Source organism: Taeniopygia guttata, chromosome 1 (assembly GCF_048771995.1).
Source record: "Taeniopygia guttata chromosome 1, bTaeGut7.mat, whole genome shotgun sequence".
NCBI classification, from domain to species: domain Eukaryota; kingdom Metazoa; phylum Chordata; class Aves; order Passeriformes; family Estrildidae; genus Taeniopygia; species Taeniopygia guttata.
The window spans coordinates 15,057,798-15,082,758 of NC_133024.1; the positions used below are offsets into that span (position 1 = coordinate 15,057,798).

At 39.1% G+C, this 24,961-nt stretch overlaps 1 protein-coding gene across 2 annotated transcripts in view; it reads right to left on the reverse strand.

The window, feature by feature from the left end:
- The window catches only part of CD247 (CD247 molecule), a 47,701-nt gene extending 23,420 nt beyond the window's left edge, over positions 1-24,281 (reverse strand). The window contains exon 1 of one of the 2 annotated variants that reach the window (XM_030263629.4): positions 23,917-24,281. In XM_030263629.4, the coding sequence (XP_030119489.4) occupies positions 23,917-24,187 (271 nt within the window). In that variant the 5' untranslated portion in view covers positions 24,188-24,281. The remainder of the gene's footprint in view (positions 1-23,916) is intronic. The other variant, XM_012570020.5, reaches the window with a different exon arrangement.
- Between the last annotated feature and the right edge of the window lie 680 nt (positions 24,282-24,961).

The following is a 24,961-nucleotide window of genomic DNA, read 5'->3' on the forward strand; positions in this document are numbered from 1 at the left end:
ATGTTTACTTCCTTCTCTGTTCATTTATGATGTTCCTAGCTCCTGGGTATTTGTCAAAGCCCAGTCACCAGTCACAGAAACTAAACAGTTAACCAGTAAGCTGAAAGAAAAGTCTGTGGGAGAGCATGCTGCATCTCTCCTTCTACATACTGCTCTAGGAGAGCCTAAAAGATAGCAGAGCCTCAAATATCAAAAATACAGGGCACCAGAAAGCAAGATGATAAAGCACACAAACTACATTAAGTCGAGCCTGTTAATGTTTGTAATAAAAAGGACTAAATTGTTGACAGAAGTAGAAAGGAAGGATTTCAAAATAATCATATTTCTTTAAAATTAACATGTTATTTCTCCCTTGCTTTTGACCATAAAGTCTTCAATCGGGAGCAAATATTATGTTGCATTTGGTATTTAGACCAGGTTACAAGAACATTTTTCTTTGCAAAAGTAAGGACACATTAAATTTCATGCTTGACGTGTTCATTTGTGCTGAAAAAGTAACTGCCCAGGGCCCAGATTACATCCTCCTCAAAGTAGCAAACCAAAGCTTTAACTTAAACTGGTAGGCTAATTGACTGCTTGTACATCCTTTTCAGCCTTGAGATGAACCTGATAACTCACCCAAAAAAGCTGAAAAGCTCGATTTATTTTTGTCCCAGTGCAGAAATTGGTATGTGTGCTCTAAGACACTGCAGTGATGGAAATTCATATCTTCTGGTACCCCAGACTGTTAGCTGAGTTTGCATGCTAAAAAGTTCAAGTTACGTTTGTCAATTTGCTATAAATAAAAATGGTGTTTTCATTGCAAACACTCCTGTTGGTTTTCTTCTAAAAAAACAAGATCTTGTGGCACTAAAGAGTGGCAAAAACACAATTTTAATTCTTCATGCTGCTGACTTGCATCCATCGTAATATTAAAAAAGAAGGAACTCTCTGTTTTTGCCGAAAGGCCCATAATGGAGCACCACAGCTCAGAGCATCTCTTTGGAGGAGATTACAATTAGCAAGCATTTTCTTTCTGAAAAATTGAAACTTTGAATTTTTGGGGTTGTTTTTCTGAAATAGCAAAGATAAAACCATGTACACTTTAATATGGTATTTCATTTTTAATTCTTATGAAGTCTCATTTTTAAATATAAAAAAATATGTCTTTTCTAAATCAAAGAATCTTCTGGTTGCTATCAGAAAACTCTTTTAAAAACCCCACAACTAAACAGATAAAAGGTCTCCACTTGACTCTGGAAAAGAGTTTTTAGTCTCTCTGTTTTGGGATCTAAGTTCTGCTATGATTTAGTAACATCTCTTTGCTGTGCTGGTATTGAAAGGTCATTACTTAGCTATTTAATTTACTACAATTATACAAGAAACTTTGTAGCATCCTGATTTTAATTTAGTCTACGCCATTTCTGATGGAGAAAATTCAACTACTGAAGGGCAAAAACCCATTTATTTACAACATTCCCTTTTTTAGTGCCCCAGGATCTCCTCTGGGATATTTCCCACCTTCATCTCTATTGCACAGACCCACATCCCCAGCCTGCAATCCGAAGGGCAGTGGCACAGCCCCCCAGAGTGCAGATTTGAGCCGGCTGGTTCAGCACAGAGCCAGCAGTGTGTGGCTCAGCTTGCCAGGCAAGCCCCAGCCCAGCTGCTTGCTGCTGTTTACGATAAAAGGTGACCCCACGGGAGGCAGCCTCACCCACGGAAACACCCCAGTTCACAGAAGTCATCGTCTTTCTTGCTCTCCATGGGGCTTTCTGCTGCTTGGTTTCAGTCCCTGCAGTGCCAGGACAATTTTCCACTGCCCAGCTATGCCCAAGTGTCACAGCTGGGGGATGCTCTGGCTCTTGGTGGAGTTTACAGAACCTTCTCCCACCCAAGTCCACTTCCTTGCCACTACACCCCTTCCCACAGCAGAAACCTTTCCAGTTCATCTCCACATCTGCAAATTTCAGACTGATATCCACAAGGTGCAGTGAGGACAAAAATTTGAGACAGACCACTGAGAAGCATTGAGCAACTCCCAAAGATATAAACACAGCAAGGGCTCCTGTGCCAGCTACAGAAGGATAGAGAAAAATGTGTAGAGGCAGGCAAGCATATGACAACTGAAAGAGTAACAGCAAATTTAGATAGGATGTGGTGGAAACAGCAGAGGCACTGAACTGACAACCCTAGATGCTTTAAAAGAAAAAAAAAAAAACAAAAAACCCAGGGTTCTATAAATAATTAGATTGCATTGAAAAGTAAATGAAAACAAGAGCAGAGGATACTTGAGAAAAAGATGACACATTGGCAGTTCTGTAACAGACAGAACCAAGCAAATGTTTCATGGGACTGTCTAGTTATGCAGCAAGACAGAGATTAATGCCCATTTTGGCTACTTTCAAAAAAGCCAAGCCACCATCTTTCATCTACCACCTTCCTTCCAAGAGCCACATTTCCCTGCAAACTTGCTATGCTTTTGGCACTGACTAAAAATACAGGAAAAAAAAAAAGTTGGATTAGACGAAAATTCTCATCCTGCTCCCTCCAAATTTCACAGTACACTCAAGGAACAGGATCCAGTGGTGATATATTAATGACAACTAAGTATTTAATATTCAATACTAAGTTTCTTTTGCTAGGCACTGAAACACATTGAAGGTAAATGCATGTCTGATACACCCAATAAAAATCACTAGGGGAAACACTGAGCAAGGCACGGAAATCCAGGTTAAACTGGCAACCGGCTTCAAGTGGGGGAAACACTAGAACACATTTCTCTGTTTTTGTTTTAAACAGGAAACAGTGATCTCCTCTTGTTTACTGAGGCAGAAGGCAGCACAGCAGCAAATGTGAGATCTCTGACATGTCTGAATTACACTGGTCTGATGCCTCGTTATTGAGTAAACACAGCTAAGGATACAAAGCACTGCAATACTTGTATTCAATTTTTTAAAAGTTTAAGAATTATGTAATTCATACAGCAGTCAGTGAATTCTAACATCATTAAAGCTGGTGCAAACTTTGGGTGAACTTCAGATACCAACTTACATCTAATTTTTTCTTGTACTTCTGACAGGAGGGAAGAGAACCCATGAACTAAGTTGTTTACCATTTTTTTATTAACTCTATCTGCAGGGAAATAAAGTGGTCATATTCTGGAATTTTAAAAACAAAGATAAAGTGCACATATTGGATGAGTTTTTGTATGTCTACCATATGTCCATGAAATTCTGTCTGAAATTGTAGACTGCTGTTGAAGACATGGTCCTAGCCTGTGTTGTCTTTAAGTTTTATTCACATACTCCTATGTTTTTCTGCCATTGTTAGAAAACATGATATTAGAAAGCAAGATCCATATCAATTCTTACAGATCCTCACTAATCATCTCTTCAGACCCCAATTTTTCACCTGCACATCATACTGACACTTCTTTGTGAGCTTCACTGTGCCCTTTACAGGACAAATATTCCATTAGGTACAATAACTCCCTCTTCTCTGTTCTGTGTAGCACCAGGAAAAATGATCCAGATAAATCCATCATCCATTCCTTTGTGAAGATAATTAATAACAATTTACCAAGTAATCAGTTTAGTTAACCCCATAATCTTTGGTAAAGCTACTTTGCATTTTATCTTTCTTTCCACATTCCTCCCTTGGGTATTTCCCAAAGAATTTATCCTGAAATATTACAGCCCATTGAGGTGCAGCATGAACAGATTTGTAACTGATCCCTGCTCTTCCTGTTCCTGGGGAATTAGCAGCATGTTTGCTGGTTTTGTGTCATGCACAGAACTGACCCTTTAATGGTTCAATCCCAATTTTACCAGCCAGTGAAAGAACAGTAAGGATCACTTATGTGCAAACAATGAATAACTGAAATATCTGAGGACACAAAGTGTTAAAAGGTAGAAAAACAAACCCTGGTGTGGACAGTTCTGATGGACAACATATATGTTTATCCAAACCTATGTACTCACCTGCAAGGAAGGTACTGCAATCACAGCTTCATGCTGTGTGAGATTCAACCCCACAACACTCATGAGATGAATCCAGAGCTCTCTCTGGGATTCTGTGCTCATCCTCATCTGTGTAAGCAAAACTTTAGGAAGGTCATTTCTACCTTTGCCTTAGGGGTCACCATCAAAGCAGTGTTTGAATCTCAGCTCTGAACCACAGCTTGGCTTCTCAGCATCATTTCTAACATGAAAAGGGGTGATATAAAGATAAGTTACTGGGCCATCTCTACAATTCCCCCTCAACCTATGCTTTGCTGCTTACCCTCTGATGCTTCCCCTTTTGTTCCCATCTGGCTGTCTCTGCAAGAAGCCTAACCCTGGCAGAACATATGCCTCATTCTCTCCTCCCCTCCTTTTAATCTTACCCTTTTTCCCCACTCCACGTGCATCCCACAGCTCTCATTTTAAATCACCCAGTAAAAAATTCCAACCTAACTCAAACCATCTGCAGCCACACAATCCCAGGTAACAACAGAGGGCCTGACTGTGCAAGCGCTGAGCTCCCACTTATCCATCCCCAATGGAAGGTCCAGGTCCGTGTCCCTCCACGTGTCAGGCCAAAAGATTTTCCTGCTCTGCCTTACAAACAAAGCACCTGAACAAATCAGGTACTTGACTGAAAAATCTTAGGAAGTTCCTAAAAACTATCCCAATCTACTTTTGTGGCATTTTGGCCAGCAGAGAGAAACTTTGCTGATAAAATCCATTTTGTTCAGAGTGCTGAGGGAAAGATGCAGGTCAGATGACTGATGTTGCTTTTCCCTATGAAAAAACTCCTTATTTTAATGGCCATAATAATAAAATCTTGCCCCAGAGCCCAACTTTGAGACATGAGCTGTACATTCTCTTGGAAAGCCTCCGCATTATTAGAATATACTTATTTTTAGCATGCAGCATATTGACTTATTTTATATATCAATGCTGTATTAAAAATAACATAAAATAGATCTAACACATTATTATATATATTTATCTTAAATGGTTCTTTATCTATATTGGGTTGATTAAACTAGGAGGATATTTTAAAATGGGCTGTAATAGGTTATATTGGTTTAAAGCTCAAATTACTGAAATTGCTTAGGATATTTGGGTCATTTAAGGTTATCCAGTAGCAATGAATAGTTGTTGTATTGCCAGAATTTATGTAGTTTAAGTTAAAAAAGATACACATGCACTATTCCCAGTACTTGAGCATCCTATGAAAATTAAAGTTTTAATGCATCTGTAAATGTTATCATATAAAAAAATATATCATAGAATATTTACTCAAAGTAACTCAAATGCAGACATTTTCTTTCCAGTGGTTGAGACAAAAATAAATCTAAATATAATGATTCTATTTTCCCTTAGCTATTCAGGGATTAGCTGTCTCCTAGGAGTCCAGGTTGGCTTTTTACAAATAACAGCACAGTACATAATGAAAAATTTTAAAGTACTCTTTATTTTAACTTAGTTATAGTAAGTGGTAGGCAAAGCCTGTCAGTGTCAGACTCGAAGCAAGATTCCCACTTCTGAGAGATAAGGCACTGAATAGCATTGCCCTAACACTACAGGGCCAAGATGAAAAAAAAAATAAGTTTATCATACAGAGCCATAACATGACAAAAACAAAATATACTTGGTGTTATACCGTTACAGGGTGAAATAAGTTACACTAGCTGAGTCCATATCATCTTTTCTTATATATTTGCCTTTTTTAACCAAAAACCTGGAATAAGAATTCATAACAAATTTTGTTGAATATATTCCAATTAAAACATCAAGAACTGTTAACAAAAAAAAAAACCCCACAAACAAAAAACCCATCAACACTCAAAAGCAGTTTCATGTGAGAGAAGGATACAAGAATATAGAAAACCTAAGTTTCCAGAGAAGTCCAAAATTAGGGTTTACAGGAGATGAGATGCAGAAGGAGATGAGAACTGCTGTATAATTTCATTTAAACAAACTCTTAATTTGACAAAACACATTATCCCTGTGAACTGCAGGCCTACTAATTCGTGTCCCCATTTGTTTTCTCTTTCAGCTGAGTCTGCAGCTCCCAGAATAAGGCTGTCACTTGAGCCAGCAGGTGCCTCCATCCCCGCCTCCAACCTACAACAGTTATGACACGAGATTAAGAAAAACAGCCACCCCTGGCAGCTGGGCTGGCACGTAATGAACAGTTTAACCCTGGATAAACCTAATGACAAGTGTAGGTGGCTTTGATTGAAATGACAATGCAGTTTGTCACCCGTTGCTCTGTCACAGGGATCAGCAGTGCTTAGCTGAGTTTTCTGCTGAGTTGAGGGGAAAGCAGCCTGGCACCTACGTATTTCAGAAGGAGCGTGCAAAAACACTGAAAACAAAAGGAGTCACGGTCTCGGTGTTGAAGCAACTCTCTGACCCTAAACAAGTCAGCAGTGGAAGAGATGCAGCCCCTAAGATGCTCTTGTGAGAAAACAGCATTGTCTCTGGAGACTGATGGAAAATTTTAAACAAAGAACCCAAACCAAACCCACGAACCTCTCTTACTTTAAATTACCCAGAGGGTTCTGACAGAGGTACTTAGCTATCCAGTTGACCTCCACGTGAAACTCCCAACAGCAGCCTGTTTTGCTGTAAGGGCTGTATTTCTCACTGATGAATGTTCAGTGCCCATAAAACGATAACAGCAAGAGTTGATTGCCATTGTAAATCATTAAATAGTCTTGAGGCCCAGCCATCAATCACTGCAGTTTTAGATGATACTGTTTATGGTGGTACACGTGCACCTGCTTGAATACCTCAGCTGTCCTCAAAAGACTGCATGTGCCTTGGCCCTGCAAACACTTGTGTTTCTGGTTAACCCTAGCTTCAATTCGTGCATTAATTAATACACTACAAGGTGCAACACAATCAGACCCCAAGTAAACAAGTAACAAAGGGGTACGGGCACAGAAACAGGCAACAGCCATTTGATGTTCACGTGGCAGATCAGCGACAGTCCTGGATCCAAAAGGACCACAAGTGGGAAAGGCATGTGACAGCATCAAGTGACAACCAGCACTGTGAGAGGCACCATGGTTTTCCTGTACAAGAGGGAAATGAATATCACAACCTCAGACCCCGTGACATTATTGAACTTATTCTCTGTATTAATTTGAAGACGGTAGCCTTACCATACTTTCGTTTTCTACACCCACACATGGCTTTCCTGAAAGCCCCTCCAATTCTGATCTTCAGCTTAAGGCAAGCCCAAAGGGGAAGAATTCAAAACATTTCAGCCTCTGTATCTGAAGAAAATTTATGGTGGCTCCTCTGCCACCCACACTCCCCATTCCTTTTCAACACCTTGGAAAACCCCTGCTGTTTTAAATTTATAAACCTTTCCAGTTACAGATGCCAACATTTTGAGGCAGTCAAATGTTTATCATCCTGCTGCTCTGCTAAGATCAGTAGCAGCCCACCTGAGGGTTGGCTACCCAGCAGTAGTCCTAGGACAGACTTCTGGGTTGATGCAGACACACAATCCAGTCTCGCAGCAATCCCCTGGGAACTCAATATTTTATTCCAGCTTTCCATGCATGTTTTGCTTGGAAACAACAAAGTACTTCTCTATTTACATGTTGCTAGAAATAAGATACAAATCAAGAAGGTTGATGGATTCACCTTCTCCACTGAAGCCTCTAATTTAATACAGCAGTTGCAGTATTGCCTTTTCAAGAGAAAAACAGACTCATAGCAAGATTTCCCTCCTGGACATAACACCCTGTCAGTTCACTACTGAACAACACATCCATGGTGTTTTTTGAGGTTATTTTCATCTTGATCACCTTCAAATGTCAGCTGTTGATGTCCAGCCCCTCCAAGGTAAAGCCAGCTTTACTATTTCCATCCAACAGATGATTGCTTAAGCAAAATCCTGCTGCCTTGTGGTTTCCAGCACATCTTTAGCGTTGCCAGTAACAAGGATAGTATCATAGAGAGCACTGCTTTAGCAACCACACTCAAACCATGACTCTAATATATGTTAAGGCTTTTCCAATGCCCTTTCTATCTTAACCTAAATCCTCACTGAAGTGTGGTAGATAGGGACAGGCGGAGCGGAAGATCACCGGGATGTCACGGAAAGACAGACCCCTTCCCCCCTCTCTCTTCCCCGCTTATCTGTTAACCCCAGGAGTCAGAGAAGAATGTAGCCACACCTGTTCTGGTAAAATTCCACTACCCACTATCCTCTGAGACCCCCAACCCCCCTCTGACGTAGCAAAGACCCCTAAACCTATTTAAACCCATGAGATAAGATAATAAACGCTTTCGACCGTCCACCAAATTGGTGTCAGCGTGTGTCGTTAGTCCGAGTAGCCCGGGTGAAGCCGGGCTGCCGTGCTGTCTTCTTGTAACCAGGTCGCCGTTGTCTTTTATAAAGGCAACACTGAAGTATCTGATTTACTTCTTATTTGCACATGTCCTTTTGGACTCTACTATTTAGTAAAATTTCAGCATTCCCAGCATCCTGTTATGAATGACCAAATGGATTTTAGTCATATTCTGTGTCATACTGCTATGTCTGGGCTTTTTTCATCCTGGACATGACACTTAGACATATCTAAGTGCTGTCAATCAGGTTGGCTTTAGTTGATGATTTTGAAATTTCTTTCAGTTTGGTGGTTGCAAAGGTATGCAGAGTATCTTACAACTCACCTACTACATGCTTCAGCACTGCATTTATCTTCCATTCCTTTTCATTCTTGATGCAACAGCTTGTATGGAGATACTTTTCTTATCTTAATATGAGTTTCTACTTATATAGCATTTTTTGTGCAAAACCAGCAACATGAAACAACTTCCCCTTGCTTTAGCTGTAAGCTCATAAGCAAAGCTCCCAAGATCTACTTTTATATTAAACATTTCTTTCCTGCTCTAGTCTGGTTTTCCATTCAATCAGTTCATCATGTATTCAAGCATGGAAAGATTAAATATGGTTATTTAATGGATAAAGCAATTAGGAGTTCTGTTGCTGACTTTGACAGAGACTTTCTGAAAAACAATTAACCATTCTGCACTTTGATTTACCCCATGAGAATAGAAATTACAAGACCATACTACTTCAGGAGAGGAAGGTGAGGACCTATTATGGGTTATGAACTATTTCTAATTCCTAAGGAATCCTTAGATTGATGAAAGCAATGAGATGAGTAGCAAGTGCTGATTCATTAAAAGATTAAAAATAGTCTTCAGTGAAGGAGGATAAGGTACTCATCAGATAATTGCTCAGACATGCTGGGAACATAATTTATTCAGCAGTGTAAATGGTGTCAAGCTACATTCCCAAATCACGTTACAGCCCAGCCAAAACCAAAGGCTATCACATAATTCAGGGATGAGGTAAAGACACAAATCACAGTCCTGTCTGCCTTGCAAGACCAAAACGTGTTAGACTCACTGTAATGTCAACTATCAAGAAGCTAATTTTAGCATAGCTTGACTAATTTGCACCATGGCTTCTCTCTGTCTGCTTTCACAAGAGTCCATTTATGGCGACGCTTTTAAAAGACGTTCCAGTCATACTGCAACACTGATCCCTGCTGAGCTGTTGATAGGGGCCGAAAGTCTGGTGTAGCCAACCTAGACTACCTGCAGCACTCACACAGCTGCGTTTTCATGCACGATGCTGGGCATGGAGGTGACATCTCACATATGGAACAGGGCACCAAGGCCTCTGTCCTTCCATGAGTCCACACACCTCATCCACCAGTGGTGGCTCTCTTGGAGAAGAAGGAACAAGACCGCGGCAATGACTTACACCTCGGGATAAACAACATCAATAGGCCTCTCTGACCAGAAAAGACACGTCAAAGGTGTATTTCCCTATAGCAGAGCATCACCCCTACTCTTCCCTTATGAGAGGGCACAGACACTTAGACTTGTTTGCTCCTTGCACTCCAGTGCACTCTCACTCTCCTACACACAGCCATCTAGATGTATGGCGCTGGTTTAATGGTTTGCTCTCTTGACATATTTCTCCATTAAGAGAACAAGACATCAATACCTTTCTGGAGCTGACAGAACTGCCATGGCTATGATCAGCTCTCTAGGTATCTCCTGTCATGAACTCAGACATTTTATTGAAGAAGAATCTAAACAAAACATTATGTTCTTTCTTAAATTTCGAGTTCAACAGGCAAGCTGTCTGTATTTAATGGTAACTGCGCAGGCAGTTACTGCCATGCCAGAAGCTTCAGACCCGTTATTCAGAAAACGGGGGCTTGATGTAAATTTTAGAACCTGCATGTCACAGAACTGCATTATGTTCATACCTGTAAGCTGGCTAAAAAGGTCCTCAGCAACAAAAATTCAGGAATTAAACATATTCATGTCCATCATTTTTTGATGAACCCAAGCAAGAAGGCTGCTGAAAAACCCTTTCTTTAAACTTAGTTGCAACAACCATTGCTCTTCCTGCACTGCTGACAATCCAGAGACCCTCTATATGAAAGGATTACACGGGGGGGGGGGAAAAAAACAACTGCTGTCTCACAATTCCATTAAAAGGATCTGTACTATTCCTTTCTCCATTCACAGTTTTAAATTCTCCTGAAGCAGCAGCAGTTTTAACCAAATTTTCCTTGCATCAGGGAGGTTATACATCTCTCAAATAAAATCAAATGTGTTACTCCTGTCATTCAACAAATTCAGTATTTTAAAGACAGGAAATTTGCCAGCCCTAAAGTTCCAATAACGTAATTCTAAAAGATGACAGGCACACACACAGAGCCTTTTTTGCTTATACAGGAACTGTGTGTGCAAGAGAACATCCAGCGATATACACATAGTATGGTGAGAGAAAGACAAATAGAATGAAAGTTTAAAAGATACTTATGAATTGACATTTCTGGATTTTCCAACTTCTTTTTGCATTTTTCAAACCATTTACTATTACAGAAATGATAAAAAATCTCAGATGGTGGGGACATAAATAACTAGGATGACATAGCCACACCATTTGATTACAAAACACAAAATCCAGGTAGTAAAAAGGGAAGAAGTAGGAGAGAAACAGAGGAGGTCCCAGCAGCAATAGCTCTCATTGACTCTGAAATAGTAATGCTAAGCTTAAAAAAGAAATATTCCATTATTCCTGGCACCTGCTGAGAAAACATTATCCCCTCCACCTTGGGCTGCATGTATCTAATAGTAGAACTTCACTTACTCACAGAAAACTGCTGTTTATCTGATAAAAGATGAAAGGTGATCAACAGATTTTGTAATTTTAATACGTCTGCAGGCTGCAGTAAACAAATGCTAAAGATCATCTTTGATCCTTGTGAAATCTACATTTGAAAATGGTTTTGATAATAGACATGGAACACATTCTCATGCTGCGACACCAAAGAGCACACAGTGAACTTAGCCATTAAATTAACGTAAATATGTCTGTAATGGGATTGATCAAATATTGCTCTTCTTATGCACCTCTCGGATGTGTAAATTAGAACAAATTAGGACTGAGCAAGGTCTCCCTGGCAAACTTTCACTCCTTATTTTTGACTCCTATGCCAAAGCTATTTGGATGGTGTGAATCCTTCTTCTGGTCCTCCTGAGGTAATTCAGCAATCAGTTTATAGTTTGGTTGGTTGTGTTTTTGTTTTTTTTTATAACATGTATTCTCATTTTCAGTTAATCTTCTGTCCCCCAGTATATTTTAGGCAGCAATCATCCCCTGCATGAATACTCAAGGAGGTGTTCTTTTACATGCTCCATACAGATGTTGAAGAGGCAATGTTTTGACTCATTATATGTAAACTCCATTCAAAGTGCCACTTGGCTTAAGGGCTCTATCACCAAATATTTCACACTTTTCCTTCTCAGCTCAAGACCCCAAGACAGAAAGGCTTGGAGGGTGAGGGGGGGAACCCCTGAAGTAGCTTTCAGTCAAACTCACGCTTGTCTGGTTCACACGCATGACACAGAAAACAGGGAAGTGCCAGGCATGGAGCATTTTCCCAGCCCCGATACAGGTATTACCCTGGATAAGCCAAAGCATGCAGAACAAGAGCTCTGCTGAAATACAGCTCCCCGCAGGCGACTTCACTCCTCAGCAGCCCCAGACCAGGAGTTCAAGACCAAGGTGCTCTGTTTGGTGCCTGAGGCAACAGAGCTCTACACACTCTGAGCAAATAAACTGCAGCAAATCCCCAAAGGAGGGCCTTGCCTTGATGCCTGGTTAATAGTTAATGCACAGGGCAAATCTTCGGCTGCCAGGAACTCCCTGAGAGGAAAGCAGCATGCAGGGGGAGGAAAGCAGACAGCTGAGAGCCGAGCTTCAGCATCCCCTGCAACAGCAAGAACTACTCCCGTCCAAAATATCACATTTTAATTAGCCAAATGAGATATTTAGATATTACAATCATCAGGTTTTAACAGAGGTGCTCCTGCAGGAATAAGCAGTAGGTAGCTAGAATAATTTTCCTAATCTGTATTTTTGTGATCCCAGAAAGACTGTCTCTAAACAGCAACACTTGATTGCCAACCAGGCTAAACACCATCACCTTAAGAGCTGTGACAGATGCATGTGTTGTGCGGAGAGCAATAAATGTTCTTCAGATCTCAAGCACATTTCCTGAAGAGCTCCAGCTTTTTTGTATCTATGAAATAACACACAGACATTATTTTTTTTTCCTCTCTATCCCCACGTGAGGAAGACTAACAGCATGCCCATAACTAATCTTTACTTTCTTGATCTTTATTTTACTTTTTACTCTCATCAGTTCAGTTGAGTTTTGAATTACAAAAGCCTTTTAAAGAGTGGGAAGGGAAAAAGTTGGCTGTTTTCCCAAGGCAACTAAAGGCTGTCCTGTGAGCAGGACATGTCACTCTGTGTGTGAATATAGCAGCAAATTAGATGCAGGCACTATTTAAATTTCCTATATATAATTTTCTTATTTGATTTCATATATATATAGCACATTGCTCTAGAGGATGCTTGATAGATCTCAGCTTTCACAGCACCATCATGAAATAGACAAATAAACCTCTGTGTTGATTAATCAAATTCTAAAGTACCATACAGTCTTCAGGACCACGTGTGTTAACACTTTCTAAGTGTTCTTTTGGTATTGACAATCAGGTAAGTAATGCACAGTTAACAAAAAAAGCCAAAGTGTGGCCCATTTTGATTAAGCTGGAATTTATCGATCCAGTTCCAGTTTATTGGAAAGCCTACACACATTCCAGTGGATTTCTAAAGGTTGCAGAGTAAATCATCAACCACAAGTGAAAGCACAAAACCTGCAACCCCATTTTTCTATTTTCTTGCTTTATCTAAAAACCAGCACTGTTCCATTATGGGAAGAAAGACCATTGGGGATGATTGGAATTGTCAGAATTATCTACAAATCCTTAAAAAAAGATTCCAAAGTTCAAACTGCCCAATTAAAAAATGTTACATTTCATTCATATTGATTTTTCTCAGTATCTTAATAGCTATCTTCCTAATCAGATGGATTAAAAAGCACCAGAAGATACTTTCAAAATAATCAGAACTTCAACAAAACAAGATAATGAGGAGTTAAAGATTAAAACCTCAAAACAAAACTGCTTTAATAATTATATCTTCTTTAACTGCAGAAGTCATTAAAATTGCTTTGTATAATAATTTATACATGCAAATTGACAAATAAATACTAGATAATATAACTACCTATAGGCACTCATTTCCTTGTGCATAAGATACCTTCTAAATATGGATGAGGCTGAACACTATCCTGTTTTTATTATAGTGTGACCCTAAAGCTTCAAAAGAGGCGAAGGTCCCACTGAAGCCAAAAGCACAGAATGAGAAACTTTCTCCTTTCCAAATGGTTGGCATATATTGCAGTCTTTATGGAGGTGGTGGCAGCAGCTCACAAAAAACATCACTAAATTGGTTTTCAGCTATCTGATAACAGCACCTTTCCTTTAGCACCCATCCTTGTGTGAGCTGCAAAAGTCTGTCTGAGCAGCTGGGTAAATGCCCAAGCAGTTTGAAGTAAAACTCCTGCTAACACCATTGGGCAGCTGCCTAAGCAAGATAGCCAAATTACTTTTAAATTAGCTATGCTTAAATAAGTGGCACTTACTAAAACACTGACATGAACTAATTAGGAGGGGAAAGTTTGACAGAAATTAATTACCATCCTCACATTACAGTCACAGCACATCTAGAGGTGACTCTGCTTGCCAGATCTTTTCAAATAACCGAAGCCCTCCAGATAATCCTTCTGTTCAGGAAAGGTCAGCACATGTGCTAGGCTTTCTCAGATTGCCTCTGCTGATCAAATTTGGTGTTGCTGAATCCCTCAGATCCCTGCATACCTTTAAGATTTGCTAGCCACCTTCTAAATCTTTCAGTCCTGTATAATTTCATGTGGTTTCAGCAGTGGCAGAACCATCCATATAAAATCATATATTATCAGTCCTCATGTTAATGCTATTATAATGCTATTTTCATATAGCCAGGCATGAGGGAACAGCCCCACCTCTGTGCCCCATTTTGCAGAGTCTTTCACACAGGAACCTGCTCAGTGATCCTGGTTGTGCTGGAATACCGATGCCACTAAGCAGAGCACAACAATTTTTGCCAGGGTGGATGGGGAAACTCTTAGAGACACCTACCCCATTAATTGACTGTGAAGGATTAAACTGATTCTGTAAAATACTATGACTGAGGTTGAGATTTTTTTAAATAGTTTTGTCAAGTTCATCAGGAACAAATTCTGATGACCCATTAACTAAGGAATTTTTCTAGACTCTGTTAGAATTTCTCACCAAAGTCAGCAAGAGTCTCTCAAATGTCTTAGCATGTGGGAGCCCCATTCAAGCTCCTGCTCCAAATCATTCAGAATAAAGAGCTGAATCTGTATTTCCCCCTTCCCAATGTAGAACACAAATTGCCCACTGACTTTTTGGTGTCTCACAAAAATACTTTGGAAGGGTTCTGAGTAACCTAATGGAAAATAGGGGCTGGAGGGGGAAGTGTTAAAGTAATTTGAAGTTTTGCAGAAATTGCTTCCCTTTAAGCTCTGTTTTAAACCTGATATTTGTTCTACTACAACCATTATGTCTAACAAACAGACATTTGGCTCAGGATGTCAAAAGAAGAGCAAGAGAGAAAGGGAGCAAACTTGTTAGCTACTTCTTTGCAGCTGAGAAAGATAAAATCAGAGAAAAACACTTTGGAAAAGATGTTACCACAAGATAGAGCTGAAGGTTCATATCTGTAACTTCTTTAAGAGAGTTATAAAAAGAAGAAAAAAGTTGTCTCAAGCCTGAAAATAAGCAGTGCTCCTTTTCCATCAGGACAGACATAGCTAACAGCAGCAACAAATGCATTGTGGTGCAGCTGGGTTTTGAGTCAAGTAGTGAAATACCATCTGAGTTATTAGGAAAAATGAGATTAATTTAGTTTCATGAATAGGAGAGGGAAAATAGTACTTCTGCCTAGTGCACATTAATACTAGAGACATCTGAAATTTAAGAGAACATTCAAAACAAGATAAATTAAAGCTGCTTCTTCTAGAAAGAAGTAATTTTGTGAGAGAATTTTGGGGTTTTTAAACGTTTGAGTCAAGGAGAAACACTTGGAGATGTAATTAGAATGGATCACATTTTGGACATTAAAGAAAAAGTCAATTAATGACCCCAGTTGGCACAACATTGAATATTTCATTATGTTTTAGGTAAACCACTTTGGAATAAGAAAATCAAAACTCTTGAAGATCTGTAGTTCTTTCCAAACTTTTGGGTGCAGACCATAATTTTGAAGTTACAAACAGTCTTCATCAGAACTTTAGATCACATCAAGACAGCCTCCAGAAAAATTACTCTCCCTTACAAACTTGCTGTATTAAAAAAAAAACAACCAAAAAAACCACAAAAAAACCCAAAAAAACACCCCACAAACAATGGACAATATTGTGCTATTTCCAATAAAATGAGGAATAATTTTCTGGAGAAAAGAAATACATATTGTCAGCAAACTGTACTGAGCCTGATGCAGAAAACAGAGGCCATCTGCCAAAATTTGGGATGGTTTGGGCTTTCAAATAAGGGCATATTACAGCTCATTTGCAGTGAACAGCCACCCATCTGTGCCTGACCCAGATGGAGCAGGATGCAGCTCTGTGCCAGGGAATCAGCACTCCCTGCACCACCCTGCTCATCTAGAACATGGGGTGTGGGTAGGCAAAGCTTCCACCACCTCCCTGCTCCAATAAAAATGAGAATGGGTCCTACTGAAAGCAAAATTAAAACAAATTTTATCCAAGAGATTTTAGAGATATTTTTTCCTTTCCTTTTTAAATGCGTATTCTAAGAGGGTAAATTCTAGAAAACCTTTCTGGCATATATTTCTAAAAGTAACTGGAAAGGTGCTTGACCGTCTGATTGAAATCCAGATGGGTTAACCTTGTTTATCTTCTCTGGCTTGCTGGCTATAGTTATGCTCATAACACATTATGCTCAGTTTTACATTTAAAGATCAATAGTTTCAAGAAGTTAAAAATTAGGCAACAAGTGATGGTGTATAGTGATTCCCCTCCCTTTCTCTGAAAGGTTTTCTCATTTGCTTTCACTAATTCTCTTTGAAATTACCACCTGCAAATATTTTGTTGTTACACATCACTCATCAGAGAAACTCCTCAGAAAAATGTAGGCAGAGAATTTACATGTCCTGAAAGTGACTGAAAGAACCAGGAGCCCCGTAGTAATGAAGATGTGACTGATAAATAAGCAGAGGGAAAAAATGGATGTAAAATCCTTCCCTAGAGTAAGCCTCCAGTTCATTATCACATGGGTTCTTTGGTTGTGTTGCATTTGCATCTCTTCAAATTCCAACAGACTATTAAGTGCTGAACCAACATTAATAGCAAGAAGTTTTTTCATTTCCTGAGAAATATGAAAATTAAAAGTCATAACAAAAAATATCAAACAGAAAAATGTACACTTACATTACTTCATACAGTGCTGCCTCCATATACTTTTCTTGAAAATATTTTTATTACAAATTGCCTTAAGAGTTTCTAGCCTATAAGGACTTAGACTTTCAGAATGAGTTCCGCTCTAGACACTAACTCAGGTATTTTACCTCTAGGCAACGAATTGTAAAATAACATAAAACAACAAATTAATCCTGAACATTTGCAGTAAGTTGTTAGAAAGAAATACGTAGAATTTAGACAGCATTCTTCCAAAAATTATCCAAAGATACTAATTTGCTACATGGATGACATTTTAGGAATGGAGCAGCTATTCTTGTAGTAATTCACAAGAATTATTTTTTTGCTTCTTAGAAACTATCTTTAGGTAGAGGTTTTTTTACAAGATACCAACAATATATTATTAATCTCTGTCTGTATCCCATCTTCCTTCCTTTAGAGGATGATTATTAATCAAACTCATAAGACTTATTCTATTTTTGCCATCTCCAGAAATGCACCCGCACGCTTGCAAAAAGTGTTGCTGAAATTATTTTACTTACATTAAAGAGCCCAAAGTGATGACTTTGTGCAAATCTGCATCATGGAGAGAAAAGGGTCCATGAGAGAGAGAAAGAGAGGGAGAGGACTCCAAATTCTGGTAATTCTTTCCTGGAGTTGGCTTCACATGACTGGATGGGAAACTACATAAATGGCAGCAACACATAGTGGATAAAAACAGAAATAATTTCTGCTCCCAAAGGCTTGATGTGGGATCCTCTGACTGAAGCTTGCTGATATGCAACTAAAGAAATGAGCAGATGTTGTAGCAATTTTATTTTACAACTCAATATAATACGATACACACTACAAATTTTCTTTGCAAAGGTTTAAAATTAATTCTGCTGTATTAATTGTGAGCTGCAAGATCCCAGCTCGGGAATCCAGTTTTTTGTTTTTTTTTTTTTTTTTAAGGGAGTAATTTAAAATTTTCAGGTATTTCTAAGTGACAAAACGAACTTTTGATACCTAGGAATGCATAATTTCCACCATTGGGAAGTTGAGTTTGCTGAGAGTATTTAAAAAGTGACATTGTCAGACTATACCAAACTCCTGCTTCAGACTGATCTGCTTAGAAGTAAAATACTGGATGCTCAATTTCTGCTTGAGCTGAATTTCTACATGAACTAATTAAAAATTATTGTTTTGAAAATAAAGTACCTCATTAGTTTGAGCCCTGCTTCACAATCCACAATGCTCACACAAAACTTCGATTTGCTCCATTCCATCCAGTGGTCACCACCTGGAGAATTTTCTATTTTCCTTCTCCCAAGCCTCAGTTTGCTTTGTAAGGAGATGCACACCATGGGGAATTGGAATGAATTTACAACACACGCTGATGCATTAAATATCTGGGAAGCGGTTTTATAAATATTTGGCTCTGTTTATTTCACATTTGGCTGTCACGCAGACGACAGCAACACCCTAAGTGAAATGAATGCAAAACACCCATGCTCTTGTCTGGAAGAAACTCATTACAAAATTTGGATGAACAACTAGGAAAAGGGGCTTTTAGTTAGATTAGTCTTTATTCAATGGCCAGGGTACAATTACTTGAAGTAAAACACCACCCAAATTAGTATTCCCTCATTAATTTCCTGGGTATTTCATCTTATCCCACAGAAAAAGTGCTACAGACCATTTCTCTGATGCAAATAATAAAATCTATTAATTCATTTTTATTATACAAACTTAGAGGGGTCTTAGGAAAGCTTCTCCAAGTGTTCTCTGGGTCAAAATGTTTTATGTGCTTTTCTTTTTGACAAGGAAACTATTTTTAGTATTTGCAACCATGAGCATTGCGGCATGCTATCGGCCCCCAAAATAGCAATTGCCTCAAAAAAAATTATAAGTGACAAGTTATATAGCTAGTTTTCTCTTTTATTTTTTATGAAGCCATGCAGGCTTGCATTTCAAGGTTAACTTACAAGCTAGAAAACGTTACCAGGAAACTAGAAAAGTTTATTTGCGGTGAAAGTTAAGATTTTCACCTAAGACAACAGGTTGAATTGTAGGTAAATCATATACTGGGAGATTTCCTAAGAAAACCATACAAAACAAAATAGCCCACAGGTATTGACAACTGGGCACCCTCTAGACTTATTCAGTGTGTTCTGATGCTGTTTATTCTATCATTTGTTCAAATTTTCCAATCTTTTTCCCCTGTCATCTTCCATTGAATTCTAATTTGGTATATACTTCACCTCCACATTATCTGAGTTTTCAGAGAGTTGTGATATGATTATGGCTTCTCCTTCACTTAAAAAATACAACAAACTGAAAAGAATGGTTTGCTACTCAGAAAGAATCATGATAAAGGTGAAGTTTTCACTAAAGATACATCTCACAAAAGAAACAGGCCAGACAGGAGAAGCATTTCATCAGGCTCCACAAGCACATGTTTAACATACTGTCACATACCTAAAGCACAGAAAGATGGAAAGCTCCAGAGTTGCTGTTCTTGTAAGGCTTAACAGATACGTAACAAAGGATTGAGAAGAAAATACACAATGGTCTTCCAAAGGTTGATAGCTTATTCCTAGGGAGCTTGTAGGAGTTAAAATATTTCCAATCTACCTGGCTCAAAAATTGAGGCTTCTATCACTTGAGCAGAACTTGCACTCACCAGTGCTTGTGATCTCTGAGGCTGAGAAACTAGTTGGTTTCTACTTCTATTTTTTATAATTATATTGGCAAAGGACTGAAAAAAGTCTAACTTCCACAAAGATGAATGTACACACTGTTTGGGGCTGAACACAAGCATTTTGCTATTTTCCAAGGCTTGTGTGTTTGGGTGAATGATCAAAGAACTGCAAACCAAGATTTTCATTTCCCCGCACATTTTATGTTTGAAGTTATAAATCAAAGGAAAGAGTAGAGATAAATTTTTTCATTGCTTTCCTGAAAAAAACTGCTTTGGACATTAAAAGCTAAAAATACTATACACTTAAAGGACCAGAGCTTAAGTTAATTAAGAAAAAAATATTAAGTCCCAGTCTCAAAATATTACCTTAGATAACATCACAAATCAGAAAAATCGGCAAAATTTCATCTTCTCACAGACTCTAGAATAGCATAAATTGTTCTCTTAACACTAAAAAAAAAAAAAAATCAGCAGTGAAACTTAAATTTATCTGTTGACCAAAGTCTGCAGAAGAGTGAAAATTCAACAATATGCTTACGAGTTTAACATGCACACGGAGAAAGTAGATACCTTTAGCAGAATACACATTTTAAATATTTTTAAGAAGTTGCATCTTCCATTAATGCCATCTAAAAATATCCTCTATTTTCTTGCCAGAATAGTTGATGCATCTTACATTTCTACGTACACTCAATAAAGATACTCAAATAGATGATTAGTTGGAAAAGGGGAGGAGGAGTCGATGGTTGCCTGCAGTTGTGCAAAAAAAAAAAATCTTTTTTCTTTCTTTTTGAAAGAGAGTTTGGTTAGAATTTGGAAAGAGTTAGGAAATAATCCACATTCCCTAATGGAAATATGCAAGGAAAAAAACCCTAAAAATTTAATTCTCATGCTAGTCACCATTCAAAGTCTGTGTGCACAACAGAAAATGGTTGTCAAAAACATTCCTTGCATAAACATTCATTTACACATCAAATTCTTGTCCCCTTAAGCTGCTAGTGTACCTCCTTTTTTAACTCCATTTCGGCTTTTTATCCACATGGTCTTACTTAGGAAGGACACACAGAGGAAAAACAGAAATATATTTTGCAGATAGCCTTCTGTATTTTGTATATACGTCCGATCTAGTGCACATAAAAAAATGAAAGGAATGTGATCATTAATTTGTTACTTCACTGATTAGGAATTCTGCTTGGAAGGGTTGAGCTAGAAAGCACTTACTCTGTAACAAGCATTACAGAATTGAACATAGCACTGCAAGGGCTCAACAAATGTCCCTTTACAAAGAAAGGCTACATTGCCTACATTTTGTTCCATTCTGCCAGTTCATAGGGTTTTTTCCATGAATTATTAATGAATCATTGTGAACTGGCAGGAGAAATAAAAGAAATAAAACATGTAAAATTAAGCCTTTAAATTTTTTTCCCCCTAGGTGTTACAAGAACGCAGCTTGGAGAACTTAAGACAGCGTATAAGGACACGGGGATGGTATCAAAAAAATCTGAATTTACTGGTTTGGATTCCTCAGACAAGCTTGTAAACAACTCCTGGTTTACAAATCTTGTCGTTTTCAGAGCAGATAAATCATCCGATGAGAGGGAAGAAAACAATTAATGCCCAGACCTATTACCTGTCCCTGAACTGACTAAAAAAAGGCTGATGGCATCATGGCAGCCCAATGTGAGGGAGATAAGAGATATGCAGAGCAGAACAACAGTGTGGAAATGAGTTGTGCAAGTAACATCTGGTAAAGACCAGCACTGCTGTTGTTTCCACAGAGTTAGCTAAAAACAGGGCACTGTCCAGTTCCATTTAGCAGACAATTCTGAGAAAAGTGATTCTGTAAAGACATGTAGAAAAGGGGAGGGGTGTTCTTAAATTCTTGCACATGCATTTACATACATGCGTGTGGCATGTGTTTGTATAAATCAAAGCATCATCTCATCAGTCTTAAAAAAAAAATAGGGGGGCAGCTCTACAGTATTGCTCACAGGACTATTTTATTGCTATCAAAGCCTGTCATACTTCAGAACAAAAGCCGTGTCAACTGTATGAAGGTTTTTGCCATTTTAGTTGTGATATTCAGGTACCAGTCTTCCAATATTCTTGTCTCAATGAACAACACGATTAACAAAGTAATCTGCTCATAATTAAAATTATTACTTTTCATGGACTTTTTAACAGAGGGGTTATAGGAGGACCTCAGCTAGATTTCCAGATGTACACTTCTGTGTATATATATATATATATATATATATATAAATGTGTATTTGAAAATGTGAGATGCCTTCCCTCTGTAATTGCTCAAAGGCCAAATTTGAGAACTCTGAAATTTGTTGTCTGGTGTCAATAAACTCAAAGATTCCGTCAGAATTCATGGCCCATCTCTAGAATATATTTAAAACACTTTTTTCCTCACGCCTGATATATTTACTTCAGAACTCAAAGATCAAAAAGAAAAGCTTTGCAAGTTCCTCAGTGCTAATCTTGGTGGCATCTTTCAGCTGCCCTTTTAAAGAATAAGCACTAACACTTTATAGTGAAGTGGAATTAACTCACTGTGAGGAGGTATGAAGCTTACTGAATCTGTACTGAATCTGTCTGAGCTTGTCTCATGAAAAAATTAAAAGTTCATTTCCCCAGAAGTCCTTCTAGAAGTGAACTCTGAGAAAGCTTGAAAACTCTTCAGGCAGCAGAAAAATCTTTCTGCTTACAGCTCTGAGCTGAAAAACCCAATTGTTTGGTCTCATCATTGAACTAAATTCATGACAGATCTTACATTTTCATTTTTCTCTATTCTGTATCCGCAATGTGGCAACAATTCCACAAGTTTTGATTGATACTTCTTCTATTTTACCTACACTCTTTGCCTAAATGCTGCTATACTTCAAACTATTACAGGTATCCAATCAAAAATACTTCCCATGAATCCACAGGCAGCCACCTCCAAATCAGTGACAGCAGTATCCAGTTCAAAACTCGAATCATTTATTCTTTGTGAGTGTGAATACCCCAAGAGCTTTGCACCAGAGACCTCTGCAAGCTGCATTACATATTTTTCAAAGTTGACTGCTGAAAATGCACAAATAGAAGCCTGAACTACAGACATGGTGTGCTAGGTTAAAAGGGAGGAAATGTAAAAATATAATTTTGTAGATGGATTTTGGCCTAAAATAACTTCCATACTTTTGTAGCATAACATGCATCTGTGGATACAGAGTAAGGCACAAAATATGAGAAGTATATTTAAATATAGGATCATATCTGGGCATCAGAAAAGGACAGAGGCCACAAGGGTTGAAGGGAGGACAAACACAAACCATGACCTGCCACAGAGCATAAAACCTCGCTCAAAACTCTCCTGAAAGAAAAACCTCACAAATCACCAGGACTGGTTCCACAGCATTGGAAAGCAGCAGCAAAATCCTCCTCTCATCCCCAGAAAACTTTCTAATAAAAATGTCTGTGGCAGCCACCCAAGCTCTTGAGGCTGCTGGATTTAAGTACAGCCAGGGTGTACACGGAGGGTGGAAGTCTTCCGGAGGATTTGGCTCTAACTCAAGCTCAGATGTGGCCTAAGGCACATTCAGGCTTCACCTGAGGCCTTTTCCAGATGTAAATTTTGTTGCCTTTTTCATCTACTATGCTCCTAAATAGTAAATTCCTCCTTCTCAAACTGAATGTGACTTTGGAAGATGTGTGCTTACCAAAGCTGCTCCGCTCGGTGCCCAGGTGGGGCCGGCCTGTGCACCACACAAATAAATAACACAAAGGAAGAAATGGCTTCATTTGGTGCTGGGCCTGGTGGAGAGGAGCACGAAGGCAGGGATGTGAGGGGAAGGGCCCTGCCCTTTTGTCACCACCTGTGTCCCATTTCCCGCTTGCCAGCACTGCTGCGGGCCACAAACCCACAGCCCACTCCATGAGAAGCCTCTCCCATGCAGCTTACTTCAAGTGACTACATTTCCATCACTGCCTCAAATCTCCCCTCTGCAATCGCAGGGAAAGCGGCCCAGGTGAGGGCTGAGGGCTTTGTTTAGTTACTGTTCAGCTGTGGCATCGCTCCAGCAGGAGAAGGGCCCCTCATCCCATCCTTCCAGTGGGGCTCTTTATCCCAGGCTGGTTCAACACAGCAGGTCCCGCTCCTCCTTCACAGGGGGACAGACATGGCTGAGGCGCTCACACAGACACCCTCCTGCTGCCAAAATGGTGGAGAAGCCACCACAGAAACGTTGCACCCTGTCCTCAAAAGAGCTTTACGAGAGCTCCTCGCAAACCCAAAGGCTGCCTTTACCTGTGGCTGGGAGCTGTGCCTGCAGGGTGGCAAGGATGGCGATGCTCCTCCACTTCATCTTGCCAGCTGGACAGTCCTGGGGACAGAAGGACACAGGAGAGGAGAAGAAGAAAAAGAAAAAGAAGAAGAGGTTCCTCCACGGGCTGTGCTGGTGTGTGGCCGCCACAGGAAGAGGCTCAGCTCCTATGAGGGCTTTCGGAGTCCACCTGCCGGCTTCCTCTGCCTTCACAGCCTGTGAGTGAGGGCTGGGGTTTGCCTTCTCGGTATTCATGTTTGGGGTTTCCTTTGTTGTTCATCCTTTTCCTATTTCCACGATGGTATTCTGTGAGTTGGAGGTTTTTTTTCTGCTTTGTCCGATGGTTCTTAGATCATCCCCACTCAGCGGCTGCTGGTCTCTGTCTCTGGTATCAAATTTGACCTGACTTCAAAAAGGGGTTTATGCAACTATTCCCAATGTGCAGCACAGATCATAAATAGAAATTTAAAACTCTAATTTATAGTCACTTTTGAACAATATAGTTGTCTAAACTCCTAATGATATAAAACTCATTTCTAATGCCTGTTTTGTAAGAAATCTCACATTATCATGCTCTTTCCAAATGTGGGCAAATAAAAATTTTCACTTTTTTATTAATAAAAGAAAGTTCATTTTAGACAACTGCGAATTAGAAAAGCTTGAAAACGTAGCTTAGATAAACTTAATGGCTTAAAGCTCAGCCTCACTCCTATCAAAATACATCTGGCTCAGCTAATCACTGAATGTTTAATGTTTACAACAGTGATACTAATAATGCATTTGAGGATCAGAGTTTAGGCTGGAAGTACAAGCATCTCGATGCATAATTTTTTTTTCCCTCCTGTCTCTAATTCTTAGAAAATAAAGAGGAATGTGCATCCCCAGGAGGTACAGAAACGGATGATAAAAATTTCCCTAAAGTATGGTGGGATGAGAGTTATTTTGCACACAAAATGTAAGGCTTTTGAAGGCAAAGTAAATTGAAGTTCCTAGAAGACATTAATCACCTTGAGGTCTGGAGTAATAAAA